The sequence below is a fragment of the Rutilus rutilus genome (genome assembly GCF_951802725.1).
Source record: "Rutilus rutilus genome assembly, chromosome: 17".
NCBI lineage: Eukaryota > Metazoa > Chordata > Actinopteri > Cypriniformes > Leuciscidae > Rutilus > Rutilus rutilus.
Window position 1 is genome coordinate 27,108,368 of NC_140230.1, and position 12,056 is coordinate 27,120,423.

Below are 12,056 nucleotides of genomic sequence, written 5' to 3' on the forward strand. Positions count from 1 at the left end.
TTAACCTTCCAGCACTCTCTCTGTTCCTGTTTGTGATTTCAATGCATAAAGAAAAATGTTTCACCTCTCGGCTACCTCACTTCCTCTCACTGCCAGTCCCGGTTTCCTGAAAGGCGCAAAAACTTTTCCATAGCGACAAAAATTCAAACCACTATTTCCTCATTACAATTAATAGTGAATCACAACAGTAAATCACAACAGGTATTTAATATAACCCTTTATTTCCTTAAATATCGTAGAAAAGACATGCATGTAGTATATGTGTGCAGTTTGAAAGCTCAGGTTGTTCAAGTGTGGCCTTGTATAAATATTTGCACATAGGAGTCTATTAAATGAAAGCACATTCAATGGGCCACTTTACAGGCAGCAGCAGCAGCAGCAGCTGAATATCAGAGAACATTTCCTTATTTCAGAAGAAAACCAAGACCGATTATATATGTAACGCGTATAAACTGAACAACGGGATTCTTACAGCAATATTATACACTTAGTTTGATTTTGCATTAAAAGTTTGCTAGATTTGCACTGATAACATTTTACAGAATAAAAACAAGTTCAATAAAACAGTCAATACCACTTTACAGAAAAGACGAAAACAGACAGTAGTTTGAAGTACATATACCAATAATGGTTCATACCGGTTTCAAATAACATACAATGAGATTTTGTAACCATTTAGTGCAAATATTAAAATAGAGCCATTAAACAACCTTATTTAATCTAATATTTACCCTTATTTGGGTGTTCACCACAAGTCAGAAAGGGAAATGTTTTTATTACAATATATTTCTAAGGTTGTGTATATTTAACTTTTCACGCTTACATATAAAAGCTTTTCTGAAAGGTGTATTGTGTCATTTTGTATAGTCTGGGAAAACACCGCATGTTTGTTAAACGCGATGACGTAAAGCAGGCTTTCGTGTTGTTGGCGGATCTCTCCCGACCCACCTTGAGGCTTGACACAGCTGTGTCCCTCTGAAGGACAACACGGCCTTTGTGCGTTTCATCGAAGAGTCGTCTGGTAGGAAGCAGTGTTTCTGTCATTAGGGCTTTTGCCCCTAAAGCTTGACCTTTAACCTCAGCCAGCTCCCGAGTCCCCAGTGTTGAAGTATGTACAGTATGTTCACCCCTCCTGTCTTTCCATCAGACACTTTCACCTGCTCATCTGCTCATCATACCTACAGAACAAAACAAATCACTTACACCAATATCATTTCATTCAGTTAAAACAAAACTATTTATAATAAAGAATTACTTTTTTTTTTTATGGATTTATCTAAATTATTTAGAGAGAAAAAGTAACAGCTCAGGAAAATGTATCCAACTTGTATAATTCTTTTTGTATCTAATTTTTCATTTATTTGAAACAATACTTCATTTAATTTACTGATCAAATGTATTTATAAAATGAACATTTTAATGATCATTTAAATGTAAATTATTTAGAGAGAAATTACCATTTATGATGGGGAAAGAATCATTTTGTTGTTGTTCATTTATTGAAAACAATAAATAATTAAATTCATAATTAAACATTATTATGTTATGTTATGCCAAAAATGGCTGTATAAAATATAAATAATTGTTTGTTTATTTTATGAATACATTTAAATGTAATAATTACTTTTATTCATAAAATGTATTCGTTAAAAGTGATCACATTTATCAATAAATAATTATGAATGAGTCAAACTTAATTAACTGGTAATTTTTCTCTAAATAATTCACTTTAAAATTATTCATATAAATATGTGAGTGAAGTGAACAGATATGATGGACAAAAGGAGGAATAGGGTTTAGTTGGACTGAAGTATTTTGTATTTTTGTCTTTTTTTAACCACAAATTTATTTATAAAATATTTTAATATGTAGGTAACACTTTATAAGGTGGTCTCAATAATTTATGAGCAATATATTTTTAAAGCATTTACTGATCCTTGTTAATGTGTTAGTAAAAATATAGTTGCTCATTGTTTGGTAATGTTAGTTCACACTCAAATTGCATTATTAAAATCAAATGTTGTATTTGTTAACATTAGTTAATGCCAATAACTAATTTTAAATACTACTTTTGATTTTAATAATGTATTAGTTAATGTTGATGTTAATGTTAGTTGTTAATAATAATAATAATAATAATAAGATTAATATATATATTCAGCTGTCAAATAATGGCAGTGCACTAATGTGGTGTGATGTGGACACTCACTCTCTGATGCAGTCTGGGATTTGCAACTGGTCCACAGGAACAAACTCTGCCAGTTCCTGCAAGCTGTGGATGAAGCGCATCTTCCTGCTAAACTTCTCACTGCAAGCGAGAGAGAAACGGTTCAGGCTGAGGGCTTTCGCTATTAATACGAAACGTCTAATAATGATTACGACATCTTGTCCTGTTAGCTGAGCGAATGATCATCCGTGCTCACCTGATGAACGGTTTGATGACGGTGATTACCGCTCTCACGTACCAGGCCGGGTGAACCACGAAAAGCCCTTTCAAGTCTTTCCTTAACCTGCAGAGGAAAAGAAAGGAAAGAAAAGTAAGACCTCACTCAGAAAAGCAAAGGAAAATACTTTGTATCACCACATAAAACTATTTTGTTTCCAACATCTGCTTTGGTTCTCCCACTAGAGGAGCTGGTAAAATTCCCTGGATTCATGCGGAACATGAGGACACAAAGGAGCAAGCGCTGAGCGTCACCCGGACCCGTGTGAAACCATGAGAGGCAGGCCGTTGAATCATGGGACACAGGCGGAAACTTGGAGACGACAATTTGTTATTCCACTGGTCTACTAGCCCCCCAAAAAAAATAAAAAATCACCCACAAATAGAACCAGTTCCACTTTTGTTTCTTACATATGTTATTTAAAGTGCATTGCGCAACTTTTCATGTTAAAAATACCCGTTTTCTAACCCATACATGCTTAAACAATTGCCTGATGGGCTGACTGAGCCCTTCTCTGATCACTGCGATTGCCTCTATAATCCTGTACAGTAAAATAAATAAGAGGGATTCGGGTCGGAATCTGAGACTGGGCGTGACGTCATGCGCGTTCACGGCACGCTCATATGTCTGGCAGGTTTGTGATTGTGTATGCGCCGACGCCGCCATTCTCCGTAGAAAATGGATTCTAAGAGACCGGCTTGTAGTTCATTTCAAACACCAACGCAAACTCCACGTCAGATAAAAAAAAAAAGAGAACTTTTGTCTAGTGCAACCAAAAGGTCCAAATTGGAGTCAGACAGGCGTCGGGCATAGGGAAGGCTTTCAACAAATGGAGAGATCTCCGGTCTGCTCTAGGGCTCAAACGGGATCCTCAGTTGGCTTTTTTCTTGATAAAAAGGTAAGATATATCCCATTCTCTAATGTCTGATACGGCCAATAATGACAATAAATGACGATCCATAAAATGTGTAATGCTTTAGCGTAAGCTAGATAAATGTACAATCGGAATAGGTTTTACTAACTTACCATTGTCAGTGATCAGGTTCAGAATGATTGTGATATAAAATGCTGATATATAAGTTAGATACTTAGACACAAATTTTGAGCAAATTACTGCTTAATTACGATGTATTGCTATTGGAATATGCTACTTAGCTGATCAATAAAACAGGCTAAACCCCCGCAAATCTTCGGCGGATTAGCCTGTTTGGCTTTTATGGTAACGTCATAGTGCCACTTGATTGTTTATTACCTTGAGACATTTGGGTGTACTTTGTTGACCGACTGTGTATGGTATGGTATCATGATTACAATTTTGAGCTTTTACAAAGTTATAACTTATATTGTTCATGAACGTGTTTCCATAATAATAGTCATAAGTGGATACAGTAAACACATAACACAGTTCAACATGGAGATAGATGGGAATAAAAAACGAAGTTTTCTACTACCCCCATTTTTTCCCTCACACATAAGTGTGTTATTTACTCAATTGCCTTTCCTTTCACATATTTTAAATTACTTGCAGATTTAAAACTTTATTACCTCTGAAGACATTATGATTGTAAACAAAAGATTTGTGCGGCTGATGCTCCTTGGGTTATGACCAGCTCGTGCTCGTGCAAGCGTGCGTGTGCGTGTGGTCCGTGAGCGTGCACACCTCTGGTTGCAGTTTCGCTTGCCGCCAGAGGGGGCGTAGTTCTGCGAAAAACTCAGACTCTCGCGCAATGCACCTTTAAGTGTTAGGACTTGTAAGACATTATTCTGAATACTACAAAATACTTTATTCTAGTGCTGTCAAATGGATTAATCGCGATTAAACGCATCTAACATAAAAGTCTTTGTTTGTGTGTGTGTGTATATATATATATATTATTATATTTGTATATACAGTTGTGGTCAGAATGAATGGCACCCCTGATAAATATGATCAAAAATGGCTGCAAAAAAATAAATCTGAATTGTTTATCCTTTTGATCTTTCATTCAAAAACTGTGCAAAAATCTAACCCATCATTGAAGTTAAATAATTGAAGGGGTGGGAGGGGATCACATTATGAAATAAATGTTTTTCTCCAAAACACGTTGGCCACAATTATTGGCACCCCTAGAATTTTTTTACGAGTAAAATATCTCTGAAGTATATTCCCATTAATATTTACCATTTTTTAGCAATTATATATATTTATAAAGTAAAGTGTTGAACAAGAATTTCACACTTTTTTAAATATTTGGTTGTTCCCCCTTCAAACCAAAGTGCTTTTTGTGCTTCAATGGAAGCAAGAATATCTGACCTTGTAGAGCTGACATGGTCAATCAGATTCACTTACTGATAAATATTTTGCATTCTTATCAGTATTTTAGCTTTAAATGCCAGAATTTGAATGTGGTCTCAGAATTTGCACTAAAACTAGAATCAGAAAAGCTAAAATTACAGAACTGTATCACAGCAGGGGTTTCCCTTTAGTTTCCGTGGTATTTACATGGACTTCTTTCAGTTATTTTTCCCCCCTCGATTCTGTGAAGTGAAGTCATGATTGCTGGTGTTTGTTTGTGTTGTTTTCTGTTGCTGTCTGTACAGCAACGAATGAGTGATCTCAGAGGAAACTTCATGCAATGACGCAATGGAGCCAGTAGGAATGACAAATCGGACTTTCAAGAGCATCCCACACTCCTTAGTTCCTCATTTCCCAAACTGATCTCACATGATAAGCCATAACGACCCTGAATTTCCAGAGCATACAATTTCCTCAAATCAAACATGTATAAGAATGACCTTCACCTGGGAGAGTGAAATACGGCTTTGAAATGGCTATGCCAGAATATAGAGCATTTAAACATGAATTTACAATGGTATTTCTTCGACTGGCCAATAATCACAAAACAACCCCTTTTAGGATCTTGACCCGATCCTGATCACCCTTGTTGAGTTTATTTTGGGATAATGACTGGCTGACTGTACGTTATCCTTTATATAACCACACAGTGATTTAAAAAAAACACAAAACATTTCCATTTGTGTGACGTCCATTGAGAACAGCTACACTTGCCATGGAGAGCCGACACAAGAGTTATAAACCTTAAGGAACTAATCCTAAATGAAGTATGCCATCTAAAAATGTCTAAATATAGCAGCAAAAAAAAAAAACATGACAGCTGAGAACAGGTCAAAGGTTATCTTAGGAATGTCTGGAAGAACTCTGATAACATGGCCCTGTATGTACGAGTCCACAGCATTCCTATCATATTTCATACAAGGGGCATTAAGAAAGAGAGAGCAGAGGTGGGATCTCATGTTGAACAGGAACTAAAGGAAGATGACCACAGTCAGAGCTAAGACACAGACGCCCTCTTCTGGAACTGATGGAAATTTACACTGTAGTTCAGTAGGAGTTTGGTGGCTTTCAAAATATACAGGAAAATACAGGAATGTTGTGAAGTATTATTACAATTTAAAATAACCGTTTTCTATTTGAATATATTTTAAAATGGAATTTATTCTTGTGATGCGAAGCTGAATTTTCAGCATCATTAATCCAGTCTTCAGTGTCACATGATCGTTCAGAAATCTTTCTAATGTGTTGAGTTATCAACAATTGTGTTGCTTAATATTTTTGTGCTTGTATAAAACATGTGTAATGTGACCAAAGATTTCTGTGATATTAAGGTGTATAATCAAATACACAAGCTTAAAAATTACAGTCTTTCTCTTCTGGGAAAACGAACCAAAAATATTGATTATCATCTCCTGTTCAGGGGAGTATACATATTTTTGTCCAATAAAATGATCTTTAGAATGAGGATGTCCCTTCCCATAATACCAATAGCAATATCAAGATGATTTGTTTTGTTTTTCCGGGCTGTCTCAACCTAAATTCTACTGACTCTCTGTTCTGCCACAACTTCCTGTTTCAAAAGAAAACGTTCTTTCTTGATCAGAAAAACAAGTTTTCATTTCGTAATCGTAATCAAAATTATAATGTAATAATGTTCTCCAGCAGACTTTTTTGTTAGCCACATGAGAGGAGAAAAATAGCATAAACCAATAATATCACGGAATCCTGATGCATAAAATCAAGTCCCTCCATTCATAACTTCATACTAAAAGATTTTTTTGGGAAAACTCCAAAAACGACGGAAATTGCATGTCTTACGATGTCGTTTCCTGTTGTCTTTAAGCATAAAATTGTTCAACTTGATGATAAATCACAGTAACTACACAGCGACTAGCTCACCTTCTGTCGATGGACATGTAACACTGTCGGAGCCACTTCATGCCAGGCATCTTATTGCGAGGGGCCATTCCACACAGATACACCAATATGTAATTCTCAGACACCATCAAGTCCAACGTGCCAATAATGTACCTAAAGCCAAAAAATCATTAAATGTGCATTTTCCCAGAATAAACATTCAAGTTCCAAAAAAGTATCATTGCTTGTAGAGAAAATTCATACCAAATCATCATCAAGTTTTACCTGAACAGATTTTCCATCACATACTCATAATGTTCTATTGTATTTTCTGGTAAGTAGCAAGCAGTAAAGATGATGATGGCTGTCGATCCGTCCCCATAATACCCTATAAAAGAAGGTCAATTTAGTTTGTAATTAACCATGTTCATCCCATCTTGTCCCACAAAAACTCACCTCCATGGGAGAGGACTTGGAGATACGGCTCCAGAACGCTCATGTTGACTTGGTATTCTTGGCCGCCAATATGGAATCGTCTCCATCGCCGCCCATTGCTGTCCACCTGATCCAAGTCCAAGTGTCCCATCTCTGCGTGCTCCAGTAAACTGGCTTTTCTGATCGCTGCTTTACCCATCCTAGGAAGATCATCTGCAATGACCACAGTACTAATGGTAAACCAGTGCTCTCTGAAGACTGGCCTGTCCCATACTTCAGCATGTGATCACAAAGGAAACAATAAACAACACAACCCTAATGAGAGTCAAAATAATGAATACCTTCCCACTCCAAGTCGTGCATGCTGTCTGGGAAGTTGCAAGACTCGCTGTCTGAGGGGGTCTCTAAGGCCTCTAGGTTAATGTCCATCTCTAGGTCATCCTCAGCAGATGGTGAAAGGGCGGAAGCGTCAAACTCATCTGATTTCATGCTCCGGTCCATAGAGGTTTTGTCCAGCGTTAAACTAAGCGCCGGGGCAACTAGTCGCTTCTTCCTCACAGTATTACCTGTCAGGGCCAGGCTGGTCGGTGGGACTAGTGGAAAGAAAGGAAAAGAGCGGTCAGCCCTGGCAATGGCAAATACTATACATACACATTACTGTTCAAAAGCTTGAGGTCAGTCAGTAAAACTGGTCAAAAGTTTGGGGTCAGTAAGTAAAACCGTAAAAAAGTTGTGAACAGTAGCGTGTATACATACAAGTCCTAAATAATTTAAGAGACATATTTTGGCCAGTAACTAAATGGAAAAATGAAGTTACCAGGCCTGTTTCCCTCAGCTCCAGGGCTTTCCTGTTCATCATCAGGACTCTGTGTGTCCTCAGGAAGGGGCCTACAAAGATCACATTATTTAATCCCATTTGCACTCGAGATGAACATTGATAAGGTGCATGTATCTGTTAGTGCAGATTACCTGGGAAACTCCTCATCCTGCCATTCCTCGCGGAGCTCCATGTCGGGGATGAAGGCCGATGTCTTGCCGGTTTCCAAATGTCTGCATGCATGAATTGAAAATGTAAAGTAAGGCACAGGGGCTTCTTGATCCATACGCTACAATTTGATTAATTATTAACCATTAAATTCTAAGCATAGCAACTTACTCCTCAATTTTGTCAAGATAAAATTCCAGGTTTGTTTGTTTTAATTACAAAACAGGTCAGCATATATAAAGTATTTAATATGCAGCCACTTGGAAATGTATCAAATTGAATTCCTGCAGTGAATGACAGAACCTGATTTAATCGTTGACGATATATAAATGCGTATATTTGCATCTCATGCAATAATTTTAGCTGCAAAACAAAATATTCAACACCAAATCGGCCTCTCCCAATTCCCTAATCGCTTTATGTTCAAATATAGCATTCGTTTTTTAAACGTTTGGTGAAATAAACCTTTCTAAAGTTATAAAAATAATTATGTTTCTAAAGTTTTCTAAAATAATTTGTTTAAAATATGGGTCTTTAAAAACCCATTTTTAAATCCCAATATCTAGATTTCACTGATTCTTTGCTACTCAATGAAATGCAAAACCTGACTTTTAACAGTATACAGCATATTAAAAATAATAATGATAAAAACCCTCCAAAGTCTAGCTGTTCATAAAGTTTTGAAATCTGGACTCATTTTGTCCTGTCTTTGAATAACACTGACATCTGATTGTTGTCAATGATCAATTGATAGTTCACCCAAAATTGTCTGAAATAGTATTTTCATTATTTACTTACTCCCTAAAGTTGTTCCAAACCTGTATGGATTTCTTTCTTCTACTGAACACAAAATAAGATATTTTGACGAATATGGGTTAGAGTTGATGGGCCCCATTGACTTACATAGTAGGCTACTTTATGGAAGTCAATGGGGCCCATCAACTGTTTAGTTACAGACATTCTTCAAAATAACTACTTTTGTGTTCAGCAGAAGAAAGAAATTCAAACAAGAACAGGAACACCTTAAATGTGAGTAAATGATGACAGAATTTAAATTTTTGGATGAACTATCCCTTTAAGAGCAGAAGTGACGAATTTTTTTGGGAAACAATTTTGAACAGACAGACAGACAGACCGATAGATGTAAAACTGTAAATGAACATTAAACCGTGTTGGATCAAAACAGCACGTAATAACAGGGCAGTGTAGCCTACACTTGAAACCTCGTTAACGCCCATCACATCGCTCTTTATGGACATATGTAAATAATGACAATGTAAACATGCTAAACTCACCTTTTCAACAACCACGTAGATGCGTATCAAAAACAAATCCCTTCTTCATTTGACAAAAAAACTAAAAAAGTATTGCCTAAAAACATCAAGTGCTATATGTAAGGAATGTATTAGGCTGTATGATACTGATGTAAAACTTCGCTATTTACCTTTCCTTTACAACGACAAGGGCGATTCTCTACCCAACTAAAGCAAGCACCCTCATGCCAAACTCAGAATTCAGCCAATCAGAGCGCGTCACACCTGATGACGCAGCCTCCGCACCTGAGAGAGCTGTTAAACGCCCCGCCCACAAATCTACAGCTGTACACCAAGACATCATTCCGCTTCATACCTGTGGCTGTTGAGATTTATGCTGCCTTCGCGTTCTATCGGAATTATTGTAAATATCATTAAAAAAAATTGACGAACAAAATGTCATAATTAAAAACATTATAAATGGCTGCATTTAATACATGTGTGACTGTGATGTGCAAAATTTGGCTATTTTGTCAACACTGAAAAATGTGACGCTGATGATGGTTTGAGACCATCATGTATCAAGTCATTATTTACTGAAGTGAATGCTAGATTTCTCAATATTTTAAATAAATATTTGACCTACATTTTTGTGTCTGACAGTGTTATTTAGAGGTTATCCGTGAAAATATATGGAGCAATTTTGTAAGACAATGGAAGTAGCAGGAGATGCGCCATATGAATACCTCTAAACTGATCAGATTCATCCCAAATATATAGGCTAGGCCTACTATATATTCATATTTAAATATTTTTATTTACTATCCGAAATACTAGGCCTATACTGAAAATAGCAGTACCATTGTGTCAACCTTGTCAGATTTGAACTGAAATGTTCCTGATTTTACCTCAAGCATTTCTTTACGTCACACATGTGGCAATTACACGTGGCATTAATGACCAGAAAATCTAGTTTTGTTTTCAGCTGATTCCAGGCAGTCAATGAACCGGTGTGCTCCTGTTGTCAGCAACATAAGAGCTTCTGCTGTAACTGAACCGGTTTCTGCCACTAGCCAGTACCACCAAATTCATTCAGATCTTGATGATATTGTCTTTGCTTCAAACCTGTAATCTTTATACATACACTATTGTCCAGCGAGATTATACATTATTTCAAACATTACCTGCTCTAACATAATAGGCTGTGCCTCACTGTGTTGTGTGTAATCTCAAGTCCAGTGTTGACAGGCATTATCAGATGGCATAATACATTTTAAGAAATATGTGGGGCATTTTTAGGACAATGACTATGTATGACAACTGTGGCAGACAACATGTTACATCCAATGAAGCATGACAGTGTATAGGCTACTGTTTCAGCAATCGTTGTAACTCTTACAAGATTTAGTAAAGTAATCGCCTGTTGTGTAAGATGCTTTAGCAACTCATTCTGGAACATACTGTATTAAGGATACAGGCATTATTAGATTTAGTCATATCACATAAACACTGAGGGCTTTTATGACACTAAGTTTCATGCATTCTCGTCTTGTCCGGACATGAACTTGGAATTCAGTATGGAAATTAACAAGTCAAAAGACCTATTCTGTGAATGACAGAAGCATTATTATTGCATAAAAGCTTTCATATCATCTCCATTTTGCACTCTAAAAATGACAATGTTTTTTTGAAGTGGTGCTGGTGAAAATCATTTCTGATTTCTGAATCATTTTTAACTCATAAACCCTTGTTTTACGGTTAGTGTAAATGTCAGAAAATCTGATGATCCGTCAGGTGACAGGATATGAGAGGTGATGTCTTTCTGTGTGGTTGTTAGGTCTCAAATATTAGTCAAGAAGTTTGGCAAAAGTGACTGAAATCAGTTCAACTGCAACTTCCTTTTTCTAAAATCCTCTTTTCTAAATAAACAGATACAGAAGTTGTACAAGGATTTCTCTCGTGTCTTACTACGGTCCACTTCACAGCGCAACAGAACAACCAACAACTTGTAAATTCATCTCTGGTTTATCCAGTATGTGCTTATGACCTCTTCTGATGCTTGTTTTGATCTTATAAATGTGTTTGACCATGTAACTCAAACCATGAGGCCAAGTTATCATTATATTGTGTACGAATCCATTACTTTATTAATGTTACTTCAGTATTTAGGGACAGATTTGACAACAGGCAGGCAATCTAAATTTTGACTTACCCATTTTGCAGGTATCCTTCCTTCTGGTCTGAGTAAGTCCCCATGTCTAAAGTCTTTAAAAGAAAGTGTCTAGATTAGAAATGCATTCAGTGAACTCAGTTGATGAGCATGACATGAGGTGGTTTATGAGCTTCGCCACAATGGCAGCCAGTTTCAGTGACTGTATCTTGTGTCTTGTGTTAGGGAACTCACCCTGACTGTCAGTACAGGTTTTTCAACATTTCTGACTTCTGCTGTCTCCCATTGGTTCAGCTGCTTTGAGCACTTCTGCTCCCCCACAGGGAAGGCTGGGAAGGTGGAGGAAGAAGCCACAAAAAGGCATAACTTCATGGTCCTAATACCCTTGAAGTTACAAGCCTCTCCAAAGGAAAACTGTCTACATATCATTTGATTATTATATTATTAGGAACATACACTACTTTTCAAAGTTTGGGGTAAGTAAGATCTTTGTTTTTGAAGAAAAATAAGACTTTTATTCAGTAAGGGTGGATTAAATCAACCAAAAGTGAAAGTAAAGACAATTACATTGTTACAA

The 12,056-nt window shown here is 36.6% G+C and overlaps 1 protein-coding gene and 1 long non-coding RNA gene across 2 annotated transcripts; one reads left to right on the plus strand and one right to left on the minus strand.

The window, feature by feature from the left end:
• Positions 1 to 200: 200 nt before the first annotated feature.
• bnipl (BCL2 interacting protein like) lies at positions 201 to 11,909 on the minus strand. The gene is made up of 11 exons (XM_084385258.1): positions 11,714 to 11,909; positions 11,522 to 11,574; positions 8,041 to 8,121; positions 7,889 to 7,959; positions 7,413 to 7,664; positions 7,093 to 7,284; positions 6,922 to 7,024; positions 6,679 to 6,810; positions 2,424 to 2,510; positions 2,210 to 2,308; positions 201 to 1,178 (listed from the first exon to the last, which is right to left on the minus strand). Exons 1-11 carry the CDS (start codon positions 11,906 to 11,908, stop codon positions 1,154 to 1,156), a joined length of 1,290 nt encoding a protein of 429 aa, XP_084241384.1. The 5' UTR covers position 11,909; the 3' UTR covers positions 201 to 1,153.
• Positions 2,397 to 6,670, plus strand: LOC311275926. Its single transcript, XR_014625010.1, has 3 exons — positions 2,397 to 2,537; positions 2,630 to 2,868; positions 4,185 to 6,670. It is a non-coding gene; the product is annotated as an uncharacterized lncRNA (long non-coding RNA).
• Positions 11,910 to 12,056: the final 147 nt, after the last annotated feature.

What these genes read in the sequence shown, in the direction of transcription:
- bnipl (XM_084385258.1), bottom strand. Translation starts at nt 11,908, where the DNA reads ATGATATGTAGACAGTTTTCCTTTGGAGAGGCTTGTAACTTCAAGGGT. An exon ending in AACCTGTACTGACAGTCAGG is followed by an intron (nt 11,575 to 11,713) that starts GTGAGTTCCCTA and finishes TTTCTTTTAAAG; the next exon opens with ACTTTAGACATGGGGACTTA. An exon ending in AGCTGAGGGAAACAGGCCTG is followed by an intron (nt 7,665 to 7,888) that starts GTAACTTCATTT and finishes TCTTTCCACTAG; the next exon opens with TCCCACCGACCAGCCTGGCC.